The sequence below is a fragment of the Cheilinus undulatus genome, linkage group 14 (genome assembly GCF_018320785.1).
Source record: "Cheilinus undulatus linkage group 14, ASM1832078v1, whole genome shotgun sequence".
Taxonomy (NCBI): Eukaryota; Metazoa; Chordata; class Actinopteri; order Labriformes; family Labridae; genus Cheilinus; species Cheilinus undulatus.
The window spans coordinates 25441280-25464517 of NC_054878.1; the positions used below are offsets into that span (position 1 = coordinate 25441280).

Consider the following 23238-nt stretch of genomic DNA (forward strand, 5'->3'; position numbering starts at 1 on the left):
ACTCTTTGTCAGAGTCACTGACATTTGTGTTAAGTAGGTTCCCTTTAATGGCTCCCAAATACACCTCCAATATAGTTATCCAAAACATGGTAGCCTGATATCAGTGTTGGTACTTCCACCAAATGTTGTCAGTGATGTTGATATTAGCCATGTATCTGTATGTCAATAAAATACAAATACATTTTATTCAAAATCAGTGCCAAATAACTCTTATTTACGATGACAAACATCCTTCGTAACTGACCCTGAGATACCTCAGTAATGTATCATTTAAGCCCTCACTAGGAGCACATTCCTTACAGACTCGCCTAGTTTCATCTAGACAGAAATTTGTGCAACCCTTTCTTCATTGAAATTCACTGATCTTTGTTTTGCCCATTTCTTTAAGGAGGCTTTTCTGTTGCTTCCTCAAACAATAATTTACAGCTGTGTTTATCCAGTGTTCCAGTTCAGTATGTTAAACATTTAAACATACAACCCGAGACCTAACATAAAAATTAGCCCCCATGCATACTGGCACAGTACTCTCAGTAAATGTAGGACAAAGGTCATACAGCGTCCTGTGTGCAGGAAAAAGAACGTGTGTTCAGGAATCATTCAAAATATGCCGACTTAAATTATCTCACTAAATATGAGGATAAGGATGAAATCACAGTAAGGCATTTTTACACAGCTTTTCTAAACATTCTAGTTTTATTTTGGATGCTAACATTATTTTTACTTTGCACACAAACAAAATGATTTCACAAAAACCAAAAACTACCAGGGTTTACATTATTAGCCTCTTTCAGAACGGACCTTTTTGTTAAGCCAGAGCACAAACCACTGTTCTACAAAGTTATGTTTTAATTTTGTAATGCTCAAAGCTCATAAAATCAAGTTAAACTGAGGGTTATCTTCTATTTGACACGGCATCATGGCAGTTTAGACTTGAGAAAAATAACTGTTGATGCTCACAAAGCAGGAGAAGGATATACAAAGTTATCACAGTTTCCAAGGGTCAAGACCGGGAGTGAGAACTATCATGGAGAAATTCAATGAGAGCCACACAGATCAGAGCCTGGCAGAGGTATAAAGAGAAAGATTTCAAAGACTTTGGAAAGAAAACTAGTGAGGGATGTGTCTAAAGATCCCAGAACAACTGCCAAGACTTTAGTGAAGGACTTAGCTGAGTCAGGAATTGTAGTCTCAAAGAAGACAATTACTAGAGCTCTACACAGGAATGGACCAAGAAAAACTGAGCTTCTTCAAAAGAGACAGAAGTATGATAAGTACAACCTGGAGAAAGATTATATGTACTAGAAGCATATCCTTTGGTCAGATGAGACTAAACTAGAGCTGTTTGGCTGTATAGATGTGGCTTATGGTTGGAGTAAGAAGAAGAGGCGTATAATCCAAAGAACACCGCCCTGCATTGAAACATGTATTATGCTGTGGGGATGCTTCTGTGCATCTGATACTGGGAATTCTGTAGGAGTGGAAGGAATCATGAAGAAAGGATGTGTGAAGTTTTTGAAAGAAAACCTCAAGCAGTCAGGAGCAAAACCGGGTCTGGGTCAGTGCTTTGTCTTCCAACACAACAACCCATATCATACATGTCTTCAAGCCCCACTATCAGATTGAAGTTAGTGAAGATGGCTTTAACATCCTGGACACTGAGATAATCCCAAAGTCTGACACAAAGGAGGAGGATACTCACATCCTTAATGTGGAATGCTTTTTGTTTTACACCTATGAACCTCTGATCGACGTTCTGAATAAATATTTCTTTATTTCCATCCCGTACAAAGAATGCAAAAAGAGGTAGTGCTCTCAGTGCCAGATCCACCTGGCCTGTTTGATGGCCCATGTATTTGAAACACAAGGACATGGCCCTTTTCTATATATGTTTACTCACCTCTGATGTGTATCAAAAGTGAAATAAAACTAACCTACAACTAACAGAAACTAAACTAAAACAAAGCTTTTTCTGCAAAATGAACACTGAACTGCCAAATGAGCAGTAAAAACTAACCTGATATTGAAAACAGAAAGTAGAAAAAGAAATAAAAATCAAAACTAATGAAAACTCCAAAACTATTATAACCTAAATAAAGACAGAACCCGGCAAATGGCACCCCTTTTTTTCTTTCCTCTGTGCGATAGCTAATCTCTATATTACTTGAGCAAATGCCTGTCATTGCTCTTCCAGCAGGAGGAGCGTACAGAAATGTGTTGTAGTACAGTGATACTGACTCATATTTTTGTGTTTTGCTGCTGTTGCCACTTTGTCATTGAGTTTTACTTGTTGACACTTCAATGGAATGAAATCAAGTTGCTACTGACTGAGAAAACAGTGTTTTCAAACCTGTTGTTCCTGTGTAACATTATTAAGTCTCACAGAAAGGCATTAGTCTAAAGATCCTGGGAGGTACAAAGTATTCAAGTGCTTTTAGGTCAGTCTACCTAATCTCAAACATATAAAATCCTGGATTAATTATGGAAATTCACAATCAAATAAATCCCAGATAGCTGATATAAAATAAACCTGAATTCTATGTGTTAAACGATATTTATAAAGTGTTTTGTATGTGTCCAGGTTTTTCATGACAGGCTACCTGCCGCTGGGCTTTGAGTTTGCAGTGGAGCTGACGTACCCGGAGTCAGAGGGAACCTCATCTGGACTCCTCAACTGTTCAGCACAGGTACTGCTCAACCACATCAAAATCCTACATCTGAAGTGTGAAAAAAAATTACAGAAGAGAGCTGTCAACTGTTAGAGGAGTGTGACTGCAGTGTAATCAACATTTCAGTGTGAGTAATTAAAATACTACTGTGCTAGGTGGGGCTGACTGAAAAGGTTACTTTTGACTTATTGGTTTGGAAAAGCAACACCGATCAGTGGAGAGATAGCTTGAGAGGAAAATGTTTATGTCATAAGCAATGCAGATAAATAGAGGGCCATTCTTTTATTCTGCTGATGATATTGTGCACCCCTACAAATAAATTAACATTTACAAAACAGCTGAAATACACTTTTTAGTACAGGATATGTTGTAAATTAGTTCATCATATGGCACAAGAAAAGTATGCAGCTCTTATTAGTCAATGCAAAAAATATGTGTATTTTTTTCTATTTTTACTTTGCTTAAGATCAATTTTCAGAGCACTGTTCTATAATTTCTGTGGAAGAAAAACTTTTCTTTTTGATGACAAAGATTATTATTTGTTGCAGTGGCAAGGAGGAAAGAGAGATTGGCTGGAAGTGGAGAGGCGTGCCATGCTGTCTATTTGAGTTATATCATTAGAAACAACCTAATTGCCCTCTTAAGACAACTGAAAGACTATCAGATCAGATCACTGTGGATGAGATCTATTGTGTTAATAAAAGCTGAAGACGCCTCTCTCCTCCACATGTAGCTCTCTCTCTCTGTCCCTCATGGATCCACCTGCTGCCGTGCTGTGTGTTTTCACTGTTCGGTCATGACTTCACAGTAGATGCATTTACTTTTTTGAAGAGGAAAACTGTATTTTAGGTGTTAAATAGCATTGAAATATCAAATATCAATTAATAAAAGTATAAATGAGGAATGGCTATAAGCTCCCTCAGTTTTACACCTGGGTGGAATGAGGCATTGGCTGAATGAGGGTTAAACATCCAAGGGGGTGAATACTTTTTATAGGATCAGCAAAAAACTGATCCCAAGAAGTAAAGCTGATTTCAGAGAGTGGCATTTTTACTTTTCGTGTTGTCCTTAAATGCAGCATTGTTAACCTCAGGGAACTTGTTATGAGGCTCAGCTGCTGACTGATCAAAGTGAGGATAAACTCATATGTACTGCATCTGTTTTCTATTGTGGCTGACAGTGTGGTTGTGTTGTGTGTGCTTCTTTCCTAATTGTGTCATGTTCTGCACACACAGGTGTTTGGCATTATTTTCACCATCTGCCAGGGAAAAATCATCGACGGCTTCGGCACACTGGCAGGAAACATCTTTCTCTGTGTGTTCCTCCTAATTGGCACCATAATGACCGGTACGACACCTCTGATAGTGAAACACATGTTGTGTAGTCATAACAAACTATAGATTTATGTCACTCATAACCAAAGAGAGGAATTATCTTTGTCTGTTACTGCTTCTGTTCTGAGTCTGTGTGGGAAAGTGTTGAACAAACACTCCACAAATGGAGATAAAGGTTTATTATGATACAGGTGAAACATTTCAAGAAGAGGAAAAGATCACTTTTTTTGTTTTGTGTTCTTAACAAAGAATATGGCCCACTTTTTTACGGGAAAGCTGTTTAATTCTGGGGTAACTGAGGTTTTTGAAATCCTTTCTAAAAGGCTTAATTGTTACTTTGCTCTTTTGGATAGGAGTTTAGGAAACCACAGGAATTATCTTTTTTTGTCGGCTTGCTAAACATGTTTTTCATTAAAGCAAAGCCAAAGCAGACTTTTCTAGAGGGAAAAAAATCAGTGGATTTAGCTGTAAACATTTTGATGTCCATTGTTTCAGTTGCCCCACTTTGAAGGTTTTAAACATGTCAGAAAAAGCTGCATATTTGCTGCCACACAGTTTGTTTTCAGGTGTTAAATCTGAGAAGTCTAGCCGGGGTCAATTCTAAGCCGCTTAAGTCATTTTTCATGGTCCATTGCGGGGTTTATGAGCTAAGTATAACTCATTAAAAATGCTTTAGCCACTGAGGCGCTTAACTTTCTGCACAGTAGAAAAAAATCATGGTGAGAATATTCAAAGAGGCACGTCTGCTCACAAAGGTCATGACGCTGACTAAGTGTGTTTTTGTTACTTACTTAGCATTTAGATAAATGAGTGTGCTCTGTTTCTGTGCTCATCAGGACAGTTTTCAAAGAAAAAGAACAGCAGGAAGTCACACCTGACATCCCATTCTGTGATCTCTGCTAAAGTATAGATGCAAAATGCACAAACAATCTGGCATTATTGTAAATTTTCCATTTCAAAGGTGGAAATTTCAAAGGTGGAAATTTGTTGTGAAACATTTCTTCTAAGGTAGAAACGGAGCTTAATGATTAAGTTGGGGCAAATCTGTTTTCATAATTTCCAAGTGCAAAGTTTGAAGGTTGGTTAGCTGCTGGCTTGAGTTAGACATGGTATGTTTTCACAGTCTTGGGAAATACTAAGTAAACACAGTTTATTATACTTCAACAGAGCCACTGTTATTAGTGTCTGAACACAGGAGCCATCTATTGGAGAATCACCTTCATTACATCAAGCTGAACAAATCTACTTTTATGTCTTAAAGCAGCCATCTGCTTGGGTCTTGTACATGCTTTTTCAAATGTATAATGAAATAAAATTATTTTGCACTGTGAGAAAGTATGTTTTTCATGTATGTTCCTTTTTGTCCCTGCAGGATTTATAAAGTCAGACCTGCGGAGACAGAATGCAAACACGTTGGCCAAAGCAGCTGTAAGTAAATCTCTAAATTATGAAAGCCTTTTTGCTTATCAGGAATAGATTTTAATGGAATAATTGTGGTTGTAGTTCCGTGTAGATTACGTCTTTTAAGCGTGCCACAGCAGGAAAAGTACATCTCTAAATAAAGAGAATTTTTCAAGGACAAATGTACTTCTCCTGCAATGGCGTGTCTATATGTCCTCTGGGAAAATGTTCATGTATTTTTTAGCTTGTCACAAGTTAGTTTGGTAGGCATACAGTCACATGTGCGTCCTCTACTATACAGGAAATAACTATCCATGTGCTCCCAGTTGTCTTATTTTGCTGTCATCTTAAATCAGCTGCATGTCCTCACCAGTTTTCATAAAAGGAGATATGGATTTCAACTGTTGCACTGTCTCTGCTGCATGTTGAGCTCTTTTCATCTTTCTCAGGTGTCTGCATGTTGTGAAACAGAGCATGTATCTGCTTACACATGCACAACTGTGATGTATCACAAAAATTTTATTGAATTTTTTATAACTAAATTATGTTTTTTAATACTTTGGTGAATCTCCAAGCTCTGTGGCAAAGCTACTGCTGAGTGTTCAATTTACTCACTCCTAAAAGTTTTTTACAGTGGCATTGTACACATTAAAGTTCAACATTCTTTCTTCTACTCAGGAGTTTGACAAGGATATTGGCACCACTCTCATGTCCATCCATTATTATTTATATATCTAAAATAGCCAGCGTGTAAAATGTACCTGTTATTAGAGTGCATTTATTTTCATAAATAGCACTGATCAAGAGCAGTGACAGAACCAGAGACTAGACCAAGTCATTAACAACAAAAGGAGAACTAAATCAGTGTCAGATATTGATCCATTATATCCAATTAAACACCTTAGAGCAGGGGTGTCAAACTCATATTGAGTCCGGGTCCAGATTTGCTCCAATGAGAGGTCCTGAGGGCTGGACTATTTAGGCCAAGAGTGTGAAAGTCAATCCCAGATTCTGAATTCAGGCCTAACCTAAGAGCCTGACAAGGTCTATATTTAAACAACCATCAACCTCACTTTCACCATTAGTGAAATATATTAAAATATAAATAACACTGTTAACAAATCATTCTGTGATGAAAAAAAATAAAAATGATAAGTTTTTAAGTCTCGAAGTCTGAGATAAAAAGTCAAACTTAATAGTTCAAAGGTTAAAATACAGAATTTAAAGGCAAAATAATGTTTTTAAAAAGCAAATACATGAGAGAGAAAGTCAAAATCACAAGTTTAAAAGGTAAAAATATGACTTAGAATTTTAAATTTTGAATCTTGAAGGTCAAAACATGAAAAAAGTCAAAATCATAAGTTTAAGTCAGAATTGCGAGATGCAAAATTGAAAATATGAAATAAGAACATTAATTTATTTTCCCACCTTCCTGACTTTTTATTTAACTACTTTTACTCTTTACTTTGTCAGATTTTTATAATTTAACAAGGATACTTTAAATGATCAAGGTTCAGTCTACTGGAGGAATTCTGCAGACCTCATACTGCTGGGCCAGTTATAATAGAAAGATTGTATGATCTTGTGGGCCGGATAAAACTGTACCATGGGCCGGATTTGGCCCCTGGGCCTTGAGTTTGACACTCTGCCTTAGAGGAAACAATGGGCACAATGTTCTTGTCTAACTCTCCAACTGAAATAAGATGGAACTATTAACAGAAGACATAATTGTTAATATGAAAAACATTCCCTTTAACTATTATATACATGCTGGATTTGGTTTAAACTTCAACAGAATATAAGTGACTTTAATCACAGTTGATATGCATTTTTCATTCAGTCAGTTTTGCCACAGACTGGAAACTTACCACTTTATAAATGGTGAATTAAAAGTGATCAGTAGCTGTTGTTTTAGGCGGAGGGGCAGATGTCGGGACAGGACTATGGAGCCACTGCACTAATCTCCACGCCGCAGACTCCTCCTTCTCAAGCCTGATCACTAAACCTTTCTGCTTCCACATAAAAAAAAATCTGCTCAAATCTTAGCTCAACACACAGATGGACAAAGGTAGGAGCACTGAGCAATCAGCACACACTGCTGGTAATCACCTGCTGCACAGTTTCACTTTTAGCCTGCTTTTACAGAGTCTTTGTCAAATTTTTGATGATTCCAATGAAAAATATCACATCATACATGTAGACATTAATCAGTTTTTCAGCTTGTGATTTTATACATTAATTTAAATTTCAACTGAATTGAAGTTAAAGTGGCACAATCTCAGGACTAAATTGATCCAATCACAGGCTATGCAGATGATTTCTCTTTAAAGATAACCATGATGATAAACATATTTTAGTGTTACATTGATATGGGAGTGTATCTGGATTACTATCTCCATAGATTAGTTTATGGTGTTGATAGGTGACTGATTCAAACTGTAAATGTTAGTGCTGTGTTAGATTTTTGATCTTTGTTGCTTTGCAGACACATTTGAGAACTGGTTGTTCCAAACTGCACCCTTGAATACTCATCCATTTATCAGTTCTGTTTTTATAGCCAGGGTTAATTTAATGAGGATATTTTGACATGTATTCAAAACAGTAAATGATAGACTGAATGATGGCTTATTTCCATTTCCTGCTTCAGTGTCAGAATCCTAATATTGAGACTTTTAACACCGTGTTTCCTCATAGTTAGCATAGTTGTTGGCATTGTTAATCATCGTTAGTAACACCTGTACTCGAACATTAGTGACAAATCAAAATATCAGCTATGAAAAAGGTCCTTAAAGAGATTTTAGTTTTCTTTCCTCCTTTAACTTCTCCCAACAAGTTTTTGATGTCATTAGAATTACAATACACAATATCGTGCAATAAAAATCCTAATACAGTCATGAAGAAACCAAGTATTTTTAATGAAAGAAATCAATGGAAAAAAAAATTATATATATTTTTCATATCATCCCTAAAGGTTACCCATTTTCCTATTACCTATAGCACCTCAAAACTGAAAAATAATAAGAAAAATAAGGTAAAGGTGTATTTGACTTTTGTAGTGTCAGTAATTGGAAATGAAATGTAACATTAACATACCGATTTTTAAATTCAATTAATGTCTCTACAAAAATGCAAAAAAAAAAAATGGGATAAAACAATCTTGGTGCCTTATAACAGGATATGTATCCAGTGGTGTATGCAGAGTAAACCCAGGTACAGTGCCTATAAAAAGTATTCTCCTCCATGAAAGTTTTACCCCTTTAGTGATTTTATAAATCAATCATGGGTCATTTCATTTTTTTTTTTTTTCTTTTTTTAAAAAAACATCTTTAATGACAAAGTGAAACTGCTCATGGTTGCACAGGGATCAGGTGTGATCAGGTCTCTATTGGTTTGAGGTCTGAGTCTGGACTTGCTCCAGAACATTCACCTTGTTGTCTTTAAACCATTTCTGTGTAGCTTTCGCTGTATGCATCGGGCCAGTGTCTTGCTGGAAAATAAATCTTCTCCCAAGCTGTATTTCTCTCGCAGACTGAATAAAATTGTCCTTCAGGTTGTTTCTTATATTTTACCTCATTCATTTTACCTTCTGCCATTACAAGTCTTCCAGGACCAGTTGCAGAGAAGCATCCCCACAGCATGATGCTGCCACCATAGTGCTACACTGTGGCGATTATGTGTTTGTGGTGATTTGCAGTGTTTGGTGTCCACTTAACATAGCGTTTTGTTTGATGGTCAAAAAGCACCATTGTTTCAACAGATCAAAGAACTTTCCTGGACCATGGAGTCTCCCACATGCCTTTTGGTGAACTCTAGTCAAGATTTAATGAGTTTCATTAACAATAGCTTTCTCTTTGCCCCTCTGCCATAAAGCTTTGAGTGGTGAAGAACCTGGGTAACAGTTGTATGCAGAGTCTCTCCCATCTCAGCTGCTGAAACTTATAACTCCTCAGAGTAGTCAGGGGTAAGCTGGTAGCCTCTCTCACTAGTCTTCTTGGACGGCCTGATCTAGGACGATTAACACATGTACCATATTCCTTCCATTTCTTGATGATTGGTTTAACTCCAAACTTGGGGATGTTCAGTGCCTTGGTATTTTGTATCCATCCCCTGACTTATACATTTCAATAACCTTTTCTGTGAGTTTCCTGGAGTGTTCTTTTGTCTTCATGGTGTAATGGTAGCAAGGAATACTGATTAACCAGTGACTGGACCTTCTAGACACAGGTGTCTTTGTACTATAATCATTTGAGACACATTTACTGCACTCAGATAATCCCATTTCACCAACTGTGAAGCTACAAGCACCAATGGGCTGGACCTCTGTTGAACTAGGCCATTCACTTTTAAGGGGATGAATATTTATGCAGTACTTAATAGAAATCTATTTTCACTTTGATATCAAAGAGGATTTTTTGTATTTCTGGGGGGGAAAATGCCAAATTATATTGACCACGATTGATTTATGAAATCAATGACAGTGTAAAACATCCAAGAGGGTGAATACTTTTTATAGGCACTGTATATGGAGCACACTCACTTCTAAATCCTCTCCAATGCTCATCATTAAGTAGTACACTGCAATCTCTTTTCTTAGCATGACTTGCTTTATTCTGCCTCTGCTTAACTATTTTTTGCCTTCATTGGTTGTTTTAGTAAAAAATATTAGTTATAGCAGCAAAAATTGTTGTTTTCTATCAGCTTGCCTCCCTGGTCACAAATTTCATCTAAGTCTTTATTACCAGAGGTCAAGCAGCTGACCTTAGAGTCACATACAAAAAAACTATTTTAGGTGTAATATGCAAGAGCAGACAATAACAGAGGTTGTTTATCATTTCCTGTGCGAATTGATAAAAATATGCTGGGCATGAATTAGGATCAATCCACTCATGCAGGCAGAGTTACACCACTATACATAACGAATTCTGAGTCTGGGGCATAGTTACCGTCCTAGTTAAGAAAGAAAATCTAATCAAGTCAATAAATGGATCAAAGAATTAACTTATACTGTCATATTGCTACTAAAGCTAAAGGATAAGCAATAGCATTTAAATTATCATATTTGAGGAATTTTTGCTGATTTTCAAACTTTTGCTTCAAAAATTTTTTCAGGGTTTTTTTTTTTTTTATTTCCAAATAAAGATCAAAGTACAGGAAAGATAATGCAGTAAAATCAATGGAAATATTTACTTGTCCAACCCTCAGCCGAAGGTTATCTTGAATGTTATCTGTATGTAAATCTGGAGCACACTGACAGAAAAAAGTGAGCCGTGACATTGAACTGAGCACATGTTTTTATGACAAAATACTGATTGTGTTGAATAAACAAGCATGTTTTGAACCATAGGGACCCTCGGACTGCCCCAGTGGGAGCCTGGTGGAACCTCCTGTTATCAGACAAGCCAAGTTTTAGACCACACAGACACGCTCCAACTTTAAAGCCTTGAACATGTCCATGACCTCATTCTTGTTACATAGTAACTCAGAACAACACAATCAGGAAGTTGTCCAATTTAATTCCCTCCTGAGAAGAGTTCAGTGTAAATTGTTGTAATAAATATTTATAAGAAAGAAAAAAAATCTGAAACACATAATGAATCAGATGTTTGATGCACAATTTTGAAGGTTGAAGTTAAATGTTTAGAAATATTTTTCTATGATACTGTGAATGAGTAAATACTCACACTGAACTTGTGAGACTAATTTGTAAAATTTTCTGTTTATTCCTTGTCAATTTTACCCATCAGTATTTTTAAAGCCTGATTATATATATATATGTATTTACCATCAACGCTATAGTTGTCATGACAAAGTTAACCATGTAAGTACAGTGTCAGCATTTGTAGAATTGACTTTAGTTGAAGAATCATTTATGCAGCATTGCATTAAAGGATTTCTAATCCATGGCAGAACACAGAAAGGGATAAAATATTAATGAAACACAGTTGTGAATTTTATTTGTAACACTGTTCATGTTTACCTATTTAACATGAAATAAAACTGTTTTTTAAAGTTTCATATGTGATTTGTTTTAATGCTGACATAACTGCATATCACTGGGTAAACTACCTGACAGGAAGCCACAACTAAAACTCTGTAAACCCAGAGGAACCACACCTACAGCAAGTCAGGGGTCACTTATCGCACTCAGTGTGACTTTTATCTCTTGTCACAGCATCGATGTCACTGATTACAATCTCAGACACATAAAGATAACACATTTTTCCTTTTCAGCAGTTTTTCATTCTCTGAAGACACGGTCATCTGTCAGGAAGGTGTGGATAAAGTGTCATAGCACTTTTTAACTGAGCTACAAAACTGCATAAAGACACAGTGTAGAGGAGGAAAACACCAGAAATGTTAAGGACAGCTAGAATAAAGTCAAGGTGCATCTGTCTGAGAACAAATACAATATTACAAATACAATCCCAATTCCAAAAAAGATGGGGCGCTGTGTAAAATGTGAATAAAAACAGAATGCAGTAGTTTTCTAATCTCATAAACCCAGATTTTATTCACAATAAAGCATAAACAACATATCAGATGTTGAAGTTGAAACATTTTACCATCTCATGAAAAATATTAGCTCATTTTGAATTTGATGGCAGCAACGCAAACCAAAAAAGGAGGCACAGAGAAACAAAAGGCTGTTAAAGTGAGTGGTAATAATAACAGCTGCAGGAACGTTTTGCAACCAATTCAGTTAATTGACAACATGTCAGTAACATGACTGGGTCTAAAAGGAGCATTTTAGAGAGGCAGAGTCATAAATCTGCATAAAATTGGGTCTAAAAATTGTGGAACAATTTCAGAAAAATTTTCCTTCAATTAAAATTGTGAATCACGATCAGTCAAATCGTTTTCACCAACAAATAATGACCAAAGCAGCAATGCTGGGTCCCTCACAAAGAGCGGGGCCGTGCAGCACAATTTGTAGTTTTGAAGGTACCTTGCTCAGTGCATAGTGTTTCTCTAAATAGCTGGGCCTGGATTAGCTCATTGTAAAAATAGCAGTCTGAGGACAACATGAAGAAGTTAAACCCCTAATCTTCTACAAATGGAAACACTTTGAATACAGCAGTCTCATGAAATCGAGTACTTTCCACTGAAAAATGTCAACCTCTTATCTGTTTAAAGCATGTAAGAGTGTCTTAATATCTTATAAACAATGACTAATTCATGACAATTCATCCTAGAGGGGTTTCTTTCTATTTGTTAGCCTATTATCAAACATACAGCTGTGTTACCTCTTTTGGCCACTGGGTGGTAGTATTGTTATATTTAAGCATTCCTAACTCTTAAAATGGACCAGGCAATCCAGAAGGATTCAAATGAGGAGCACACTGGAGTTAAACAGAAGACAATCTTTGTTTTTAGTGTCCAGTTCATTTTAACTCCTGACACTTCGACTGAATGAAGCCAAGATGTTAAGAGTAACTAAGAGTTAAATCTCTCACTGGCATTAACAGAGTGAAAAGAGATAAAGCTGCCTACGAGCGGCTCAGTTATGAGATCATCCTGACTTTGGTCCAGAGCTCAGTTCCCATTGGACTGATTCTCTGATGAGCTCATTGTTCTCTAGTTAGCTAATGACTGATCTCTGGCATTCATTGGATGTTTCTCTCCTGACTTTTTCCTGCTACAACAGGTTCATTAACACACGGATGTGTGGAAATACTGGACATTGATGCAAAATCCAGCTGTGATGGTGACATAAAGTCACCACTTTCTACACCCTTATCAAACTCACTTCATTTTAATGAACTGGTTCAACAGCCATTATTCTGAACCCTTTGGTTTCAGAGAAAAAAAAAGAGTAATTTATTTTTTCATCTGCAACGCCAAATATTTAGTCATTTGTTGTCCTAGCACTGTTTTTGGTGTATTTCACACAACAGTTTCCTTCTTTTTATGACCTTTATTAAAGATGGAACATATGAACTGTAGACAGGAAGGTCACAGAGTGACGAGGACGAGCCGGGTGTGACCTCAGACTCCTGCTCAAACACTCATGCGCATGGATGTTTGAATAAGACCACTTGTACATCTGACATTTGCAGCGTTGCACGGAAGAAGTTACTGTACATGCAAAAAGCAAGAGGTCAACAGGTTTGAATCAAAGACTCTCACTTGTTCCTCCTCACATTTGTCACATAGATTTTGTTGACAAGGTTGCATGGAAATGACTTGCAGAGGCAACAGGTCTTCATCATACTTGTTGAGCTGTTTTGACAGACCAAAACACACTGTCACCATGTCATGATCTCATATGACAGAGAGCACAGGGAAGCATGAAAATAAACTCTTATTTTAGGGTTCCTGCAGTTTTATTATAGTATGTTCATATACAGTATAAATAATGAATAGGGATGCAATGATGCCATGTAATACAATTGAAAATCTATATAAATGTGGTCACTATGAATAGATTTGATAAAATAAAAATACAACTTTTGCAGGACTCTTTTTTTAACTAGTGAATAGCGCCCTCTGTTGGTTAACAATGTACACTTGGAAGGGGATCTCTGACCCCAACTGCTGTAGCCTTCAGATCACGTTTGGGATTGAAGATAATTTTGAACAGGTGATAGTTTATGAACTTTTTTTTTTCACATTAAGTTGATCAAGTCTCCCTATGGGTTGTAATAATCACACCTACAGAAAAAAAATCCTTTCAGTTTCATCCATAATGAGTCTGAATATTGTCCTAGACCCAATGCAGCCTGTCCAAAACTCAAAAATGCTGAGCCTTTAAACACACAACTCTGATCAATGATCTATGCAGAAATGTATTAACAGTACTAATTTTGCTAGCAAACCATGTTTGACATTAATTTTCATTTCTAAGCAATCTGATGTAAAGTGTAAAGAAATATCAAGACGTGAGCACTTTTTAAGCAATTTTTAAATCAGGGATGCCCAAACTTTTTCCACTGAAGGCCACATAGAGAAATACATGAGGATGTTAAGGCCGCTTTCATATACCTCACCTTGAGGATTTCAAAACGCGTGAAACCAATCTTATGTGGGTTAAGATATGCTTAGTGAGTGGGTATGCCTAAAAGGTTAGTTATTGGCTTATTTTAAGGATTTTATGGAGGCCAGTCAGATTTCAGGGGGCCCTGATCTGCCCTGGCTACTACTGGCTCTTTTCTTGGGATGCCATTCCGGTCAGGTATAGGAGCATATGTCGCTTTACAGCATCAACCTTGATCCTGTACTGCTCTGGCCTCCTGATGGCCACTGTTCATGCCTGTGCCAGGCCCATGCCCCATCTCTCCAGATATCCTACCAGCTGCACCCTCCATGACGCACGCAGTCGTCCCAGTGTCTGGACCAGCCCAGCGGGTCCTGGGCACCAACATTGCAGTAAGCTGGATCAGGTCCAGGAGAGCGCACCAGGCCCCCATCAAGGCGCAGCTCTCATTCCCATATCAAGCAGCTGACTCCTCCTATCCTGAGCGTTTCAGCATCAGACACACAGTCTTGTCAATCATACCCAAAAATGTGCCAAAGAGAAGTTGTCACAAAGTAGACCTGGCAGTGCCTCAAGCCCAGGCCTCACAAAAAGCAGTACCAATGGAATGCCATTATTACTGCTGTAATCCATCAAGGCTGTATAATCAAGACACTATAATTTTTTTGGTTGCCGTTATGTTACAGTACTGTTTTAGTCACACAAAAACAATAAATTTCTTCCTGTCAAAATGTTTATTTACAGAATCGGCATGGTAGCCCCTTTTTATTCTGAAACTAACAAGTACAATACAGTTAAGCACAAGCTTTATGTTCAATGTGGGCCATGTTTTATTTTACTTGGAAAATTTGCTGCAATCCAATCATAAATGGTCTGCAGGCTGCATTTTGCTGCAGGGCCATAGTTTGGCCTGGTCTAAATAAATGCACTACACACTGAAATTTTTTCATTTATTGTAAATTCACACCTGCAAGCCCACTTTTAATTTACTCAATGCCCACACTGTGGGAATCACAGTTTGTCAAATTGTGAATCAGTGACCTTTTGATTTTAAGTTAACAACTTTTTTTTTTTCCTTCCAGTTTTTCCAGTTGTGCCTTCTTTGTTATACCTGAGACCTGGAGAAAACTTTATTACAAACTCTTCATTAGATATACAGCTAAAGATGATCAGCTGAGCTTCAGATGACTAATATTTAATACATACTTAAAGTAGGTGTATTATGTGATAAACAGCAAGGCTCTATGCTAAGCCAAGCTAATCAACTCTATACTCAGTATATTAGCCCAGTGGTTCTCAACCTTGAGTTGGAACCCCCTTGGGGGTTGCGAGACACTGAGAGGGAGCCACCAGATGCCTTAAAAAAAAACAAAACAAAAAAAAAACTAAGAATAATTTTTAAATTACGCTGTTGCCACGTTATACCAATTTGACCAAATGTTAATCTTTTTTTAATCACTTTTAACACCAATTTAGCCAATTTTAGCAAGTTTTTGCCACTTAAAACCTATTTGTCCATTTTAAACCCTTTCTATCACTTTTTTCTGCCTGTTTTTGCCACTTCTAAACCAATTCTTGCCACTTTCTGCCTATTGTTGCCTCTATCAACCATTCTTTACACTCATGTTTGCCCATTTTAACCACAATTAATCCATTTTTGCCAGTTTATATCAATTTTTCATCCCAGTCCATGTAATTTCCACCAATTTTTTTTGCACTTAAAAGTCATTTCAGCTACTTTTTAATCGCCTTTTACCACTTTTTGTGCCCGTTTATGCCATTTTAACCCATTTTGGTTATTTATTCCACTTCTAATTTTTGCCACTTTTAACTCATTAATTTTAAAAAATCCAGTTTTATCACCCTTTCCACCATTTTTTCCATTGTTAACCAATTTAAGCAATTTCTAACTCATTTTAATTATGTTTTTAGCATGGGTTATTTTCATTCAAAGAAGGCTAGTTACTACACAAATGAATAAATAATAAGATATTTGTTTCTTTGATAAGAGTGGTTATTATTCAGGTCAAATATAAAATATGGTTTTCACAGCTTAACTTCACCATGGACCATGGTTTTGCTGACCTCCATGGACCCCCAGTTTGGCTGGGTCCCAGAAACCTCTCCCCCTTAGGGACGGCCTTGTCTGCACACAACTATTCTTGATTGTGCATGTCTGTGTTCAACCACCTTCAGATACAGTGGGGGTGTCTCCCGCACCTTTGTCTTGGGAGTTGCGGGCCGAAAAGGTTGAGAACCACTGTACTAGCCATACCAATATCATTCATCATGTCCTGGTGAGACACAGACTAGCAGTGAAACCAACAATCTCTTTGCAGCGGGGAATCCCAAAGTTTGGTCTGTGGCCCTCTGGTGGACATTTCAGGTACTAATTAATAAAATAGTTGAATTGTCTATTTACAATTATTTTTTTTTTCATTTATTATGGTTTAATTATCTGGCATTTCTGTGAGCCTGCTCTCATATACTGACATTTACCAACTAATGTTACACTGGAGAAATCCAAAGTTTGGCTTTAAAGCTTCTGTGAGGAAGATTATCTGGTTATGAAAGAGACCAAAATTGTCTCAAGTGAAACCTGTTGTCAAAACTTTCTTTTCACAGCTAACTAACACTTGTAAAATCAACAGCCAAAAACCAGTCAAAGTTTCTCGTTGATGGATAAAAGGGTTGTGTAAACATGGCCTAAGGCTGAGGCAAACCAGAGTTTAGAAATGGCTTCTTTAGAGGACACCAGAGTGCATAAATAAAGTACGTGGTACACAGCTTTATCATTAATTCACCCTTTTATTGACATGGATGTAAATGGACTTGCAGCAAATGTGAAATATTTTATTTTACCAGTATTATTATGACCACATGATGGTAATGGCGCACCTCACTTGTAAGCTCAAAGGGTGACTCACCTCTGTAAAACCAATGGCATGCTTATGCAAAAGAGTTGCCTGTTGGTCAAATACGTCATGGCCCTGATGGTTGCTGATCCTATCTGCCAGCTGGCGCTTCACAGATATTATCAACTCTCCACACCATGATCTATTCTGCAGCCACAAACCCCAAACCCTAAAATACACAGCTGGAATCTCAAACACTATATTTAGTTGTCTACTAAGGTGGGATGAAAAACAGCATGCTGATTATGTCAAATGAGGTAAAGAGACTAGATTGCAGGCCAAGTTAGAAATGAGGAATAAACCTTCAATTTGCTGATGGCACGGCTTGGTGCAGAAGTGAAGATAGGCTCATGAAGCATGAATTAGAAGGAGAAATGTGGAGGGCGGAGAACAGCATGACACACTGAGCCTGTTCAAACAGAAGCCGATTGATGGTGCTGACTATCTACAGCACATTCACTCACATACCCAGTAGAGCGGGGGGAGCTGTGAACACAAGCACACAGTAAAAGAAAATGCCTCGCACAGCATAGCTGCATTAAAAAAAAATTGAGACTTGTAAGTCCTTTAAAAAGCTGTTTTTGCACTGAATTCACAGGAGACTTCAATAGCTATATCTCCTAATGTCCCAAGTTGGAGGTTTTTGCATATCTTGCAATTCCCATCATAATTGTTGTTTGACTACGATAATCATTCCTTGTATTTTTCCATCTTGAGGTCAGATTTTCTTGAACTGGTTTTTCCCTGACTTCTTTTCCTGCACTCTTCCATTTAAGGTTTGTTCATGCATATGTCATGCCCTAAACTTTTATAAACATGCAACCCATAAAAGGATAATTAGAAAATAATCACACAACACTAGCTGAATAGTGCAGATTTAATAGTGATTCATGTGTGTCAGTAAAAATCCCATTTCAATTTTAAGACTTCCTACAAGTAAAAATTTGACTTTTAATTGCACGTTCTATTATTTTAGCTATCAATGCAATAACAAAAGATGACAAATGGAGTTGCAGCTCCGCCCACCTCCATGGCTTACTTCCTATTGTAAATTGATGACTTTATTGAACAAAAATCTTCACTCCATGAGGTGTATTTACTAAATAGTAAACCACCATTTTCCTTTCACTGAGTAATTTCACATAATGATTGAGAAAAGTGGTAAAAAGTGGCATTCCTTCCTGAGATGAGAAACAGGAACACTAGGGATGCACAGATATATCAGTTTAATATAGGTATTAGCCTATGTTGTCTGTTGAGTGTGCTCCAGTTAACGGGTACCACACTACCCAGCCTCCCAGTGAAAGTTTACTATAGGGTGATGAAAAGGCGACTCCAGTCTCTTGTCGAACCTCGGAAACAGGGGGAACAATGCACATCCTGTCCTGCCCATGGGACAGTTGACCAGCTTTTTACCATTGCATGACTTCTTGAGTTTGCTCCTCCAGTCAACTTGTGTTTTGTAGTCCTCGAGGAAGCTTACGATAGTGTCCCCCAGGGGGTTATGTGGGGGGTACTGTGGGAATATGGGGTTCTGGGGCTGCCATTAGGTCCCTGTATTACCAAAGTGAGAGTCGTATTTGCATCCTAAGCACAAAGCCAGACACATTCCTGGTGTGCGTTGGCCTCTAACAGGACTGCCCCTTTCTGATTCTGTTTGTGATTTTCATGGGCAGGCTTTTGAGGTGTAGTTGGGGGAGGATGATTTCCTGTTCTGGACCTCAGATTTTAATCTCTGCTTTTTGCAGATGATGTGGTTCTGTTGGCTTCTTCAGCCAGGGACCTCCAGCAGGCATTGGAGCAGTTTGTCACTGAGGGTGAAGTAGTTGGGATTAGGATCAGCACCTCCAAGTCCATGGTTCTCTGCTAGGAAAAGGTGGATTGCTCCCTCTGGGTGGAGACTGGGTCCTTGTCTCAAGTGAAGGAGTTGAGGGTCTTGTTCATGAGTGAGGGTAGAAAGGAGCGTGAGATTGACAGGTGGATTAGTGCAGCATCGGCAGTGCTGCAGACATTGTACCACACAGTTGTGGTAGAGAGGGAGCTGAGCCGGAAGGCAAAGCTCTCAATTTACCAGTCGAGCTTCATTCCAACCCTTACTTATGGTCATGACCTGGGTAAAGACTGAACGAATGAGATTGCAAGTTCAAACGGTTAAAATGATATTTCTCATGAGGGTGGCTGGGCTCAGCCTGAGAGATAAGGTGAGGAAGTTTGACATTCACAAGAGACTTCATGGAGCTTGATGTAGAGCCACTGCTACTTTGCGTGGAAAAGGAGCCAGTTGAGGTGGTTCGGGCATCTGATTAGGATGCCTCCCTGTGGAGGTCTTCTGGGCAGGTCCAACTGGGAGGAGACCCTGGGGTAGACCCAGGACTTGATGGGACAGCTCATTTGGCCCTGGGAATGCCTAAGTATCCTCCAGGAAGAGCTGGAATACATTGGTGGGGAGAGGGATTTTTGGTTTGATTTGCTTACACTGCTGCCACTGTGACCAAGCCCTGGATGGATGGATGGATGGATGGATGGATGGATGGATGGATGCTTTATTGATCCCAAAGGAAATTCAATAAAATTGATGAAAATGGATGGATGGAGTCAGTTGATAAACATCAGCTATCAGCAAATAATGTGGTATCAACAGCTATCAGTAGCAGATTTTCATTTGTTGTGTTGTATCAATTTAAAGCCAACATTTAGCACACCTAATGGCTGATCTGGAGAACAGTTTTATTGTTGGGCAGAAGACGTGACTTGTTGGGGCAAATATTAATCTGTTTTTGTGGTCAAGCATGAGAGAAAAGGATGTCATTGTGGGAGTGTAACACCAAAAGAGAAACATCAGTATCAGTATCAGCTAACTTGTTATTATAAACATCATATGGGCATTAGATCTGATTGTATTGCTATTATTTATAAATGGGGCTTCCATGAGCATACGTTCCTGCCGTTCCTGTCCTTCCTTGCATACAAGGCAAGCCTGGCTTGCAGAGGAGGTGGCAAAGAGTAGGCAGGCCAGAGCAGCTTAAACAAGGTGTTTAGCCAGTTGGGAGCTTAGCTCAAATCCGCTGGTTATCAGCTGATGAGGGAATGCATAAAGCTGATGTTACTGGTCTGGAAATGCTTGACTCAATTTTAATATAAAAATGTCTAGTGGGGCCACAATTTTACGCAGTTACAGGGGGCAACAGAACACACAGCCGTGGAATAAACATGGTCCATTGCAAGTAAGCAGCACAAAAGATGAATGAGATACAGCAACAGAACGGCAGTTCACACTTTCTTTTGTAGCAGTCTTTGATGTAACATCCAGTTTTTCAATAGTAATGATAAAAAAGTTCTGTCATGGATGGTGTGACAAGATATGTCCTGCTTAAACTGTAATAATGAAGAATTTCTCTTGCTTTGAAAGCTGTTGGAAATATTTTAGGTAATGTAAATACTTATATATCTAACATAATGTATTTCTTAAATCAATGTTGATATTTCAGTGAAAAATTCCAATGGAACGTATAAGACTCTTAAAAACCCAGAGTTTGCAAAGTTTTAAATACTTTGAAAAGGGATCTATGGGAAACCTGCTACTACTGAGATGAGAAAAGCAGAAACAGAAGTATTTAAATACAAGATTTTATTGTCAAAGAAAAGATATTTAAAAAGAAGAAATATCTTTAGGGAGAAGTATGTGGACTGTCAGTGAAATACAAGAAAGTGTGGTAAAGACGCAGATGGTCAGTCTAAGAGGCGAGCCCCTCATCCATGCACACTCTGCAGAAACATAACTCAGTCACAGATGGAGTGCAGAGACGGGAGGTGCTGCCATGAAGTCAAACTGTAAACTGATTCTTGATATTCAGCTCTGGCTCTGTGCCAGGAGAGCTGTGCTTGGTACCAGAGTTTTCTTCCCCTCACTCCACAGAGAAGATAAATACTTTGCTCTTTTTTTCTCAGTTCAGGATCTTTTCTTGTATGTGTGTCTGTGTGTGGCCTCTTCCATTGCTGTTAGATAATAAAAGCTTGAGAAAATTTATGTTTGGTTTTCTATTTGGAACATACAGAAAAACATGTCTGTTTGGTGCTCTTGGTATTTGTTAATGATTTGCAGTTTGCAAAAGGTTTTCAGGAGGGGGAGAAAATGAAACAACAATCCTCCAACAGGGAACAGAATGAAGCCATATCTCATTTGCTGTCAGATTATATCACAATCTCATAAAAATAATTTAGACTTCATGCACACCCCTCGTCAAATCGACTTAAACACTCATTAAATCTTTTTTTTTCTATAGCAGAACCAGCAACTTCCAAACAATCTCATAAAATATCCCTCCTCTTTAATTATCTAACACTCTCTATAACTTGATGTCATGGTGGTTTACCAAGATGACAGCACCCAAGCTGAGGCTGCCACATAAGCATTAGGCTCAAATTTTGTCACCCAAAAGGGTGTTGGGTTGTTTGTGTTGTGGTTGAGTTGAACAGCTTCTGCAGTTACGAACTAATTTCTTCCAGTGTTCCTGCAGGCTTAAGTGTTGTTTTCATTTTATTGTTCATGGGGAAAAATGGCTCAGACGGTACAATGTTAAAAATGGAAAAAGTCACTTAATTTTCTTCCAATACTGAGCTACCGTTTTGGCTTATAGAGCCTCCTCCTCCGCCTACACAGAGACTGCATCTTTATCAAGTGGCTTATGTTTAGATCCTAGAGTTCATGCAGTAATTTGCAGGAAGAAAATTTCTCTTCTACCTTTACAGTTTTTCCTCTTACCCCTGAAGAGGCCTGGGCCACAGCTTTTGGAGGAGGTTTCTCTGGCCGCCTCAGGTTTCAAAGCTGGCAGTCTGGTCAGAGCGGACAAGGTTTGTGAGCCTTGGCATTCACACACCTGGTACTGGGCTTTGAGGACTCAGATTAACCTGCATGGCAGTAAAATAAACACAAATCCATGCGTTAAGGCTGTTTCATCACAGCTGTCAACATTTCCGTGATCATTCTGGACTCACACCCTAATGCACTCAATGATGCAATTAAAAATAACATCATAAAACATATGTGGGATATAGCTACGAAGTACAGGTATGGTTTAAGTGTGTATAACACCTTCACTTGTTTGTTTTTGCAGCTTTTTCAGATCATTTCTTGCTTTGGTTTTTGTCCTCTGCACTGTGCACTTTAGTCCCAGTAAAATTACCTCAAGACCAAATTGGCTTGACCCCAGTAAGTGCACAATTCTGAAGCGGAGTGGGGGCCGACTTGCAGGCAACTGCAGCACGGGAGCTTAGTGGGGTGTGGGGTGAGCCCCCACGGCGAGGGATCGTGTTAAAACAGCAGACGCGAGTGGGGGTGCAAGGCTTGTGTTTGTACACAGGGAACCCCGGGCAGCTCAGTAAAAAGAGCTTTATTATTTAGGCCCCTGCCAAGCAGAGATCAGGGTGGAAAATACACAGGATCCCCGGCGCCAAGTCCCTTGCTCTCGGAAAATCCGCCCCAGCAGCGTCCAAGCGGAGGGCCTGGATTTAATCACCCACTGTGGCGTTTGTCCTCAGTCTGAAGAAAGAGAGCTATGATCAGTCTACATCAGTGTGACTCCAGCTGCAATCTTGTTAAAAAGACAAGTTATGTAGGGTGGAAGTCACACGCAAGCCTTTATTCTGAGCACAAACCAGGAATGAGTGATGTCTGTTAATAGTAAATGTCAAAACATTTCTTGTTCTGGCAAAAAGGAGTCTCTCTTTAACTTCATTTTCCATCAGAAATACCCATATTCATGCACATATTCATACAAAATATTTACTATACATGAAGACTGCATTTAGCAGAAAAGATAATATGTCATGTACAGTAACGTTTATACATTTTTAAAAATAATTCTTGATTAATCTGGCCTTTCAAGTTAAGAAAAAGGGAAATACAGCAGCAGAGTTTTTTTCAAACTGAGGTCTGAATGCAGTGAACC

General features: G+C 38.3%; 1 protein-coding gene across 2 annotated transcripts in view; it reads left to right on the forward strand.

Moving 5' to 3' along the window:
• The window catches only part of flvcr2b (FLVCR heme transporter 2b), a 32426-nt gene extending 21012 nt beyond the window's left edge, over positions 1 to 11414 (forward strand). The window contains exons 7-11 of one of the 2 annotated variants that reach the window (XR_005992856.1): positions 2579 to 2684; positions 3902 to 4013; positions 5373 to 5428; positions 7317 to 7469; positions 10746 to 11414. Coding sequence is in view for 1 of the 2 variants with exons in the window: in XM_041805511.1 (XP_041661445.1) it covers positions 2579 to 2684; positions 3902 to 4013; positions 5373 to 5428; positions 10746 to 10811 (340 nt within the window). In the remaining variant the exon portion in view is untranslated. The remainder of the gene's footprint in view (positions 1 to 2578; positions 2685 to 3901; positions 4014 to 5372; positions 5429 to 7316; positions 7470 to 10745) is intronic. The other variant, XM_041805511.1, reaches the window with a different exon arrangement.
• The last annotated feature ends 11824 nt before the right edge of the window (positions 11415 to 23238 follow it).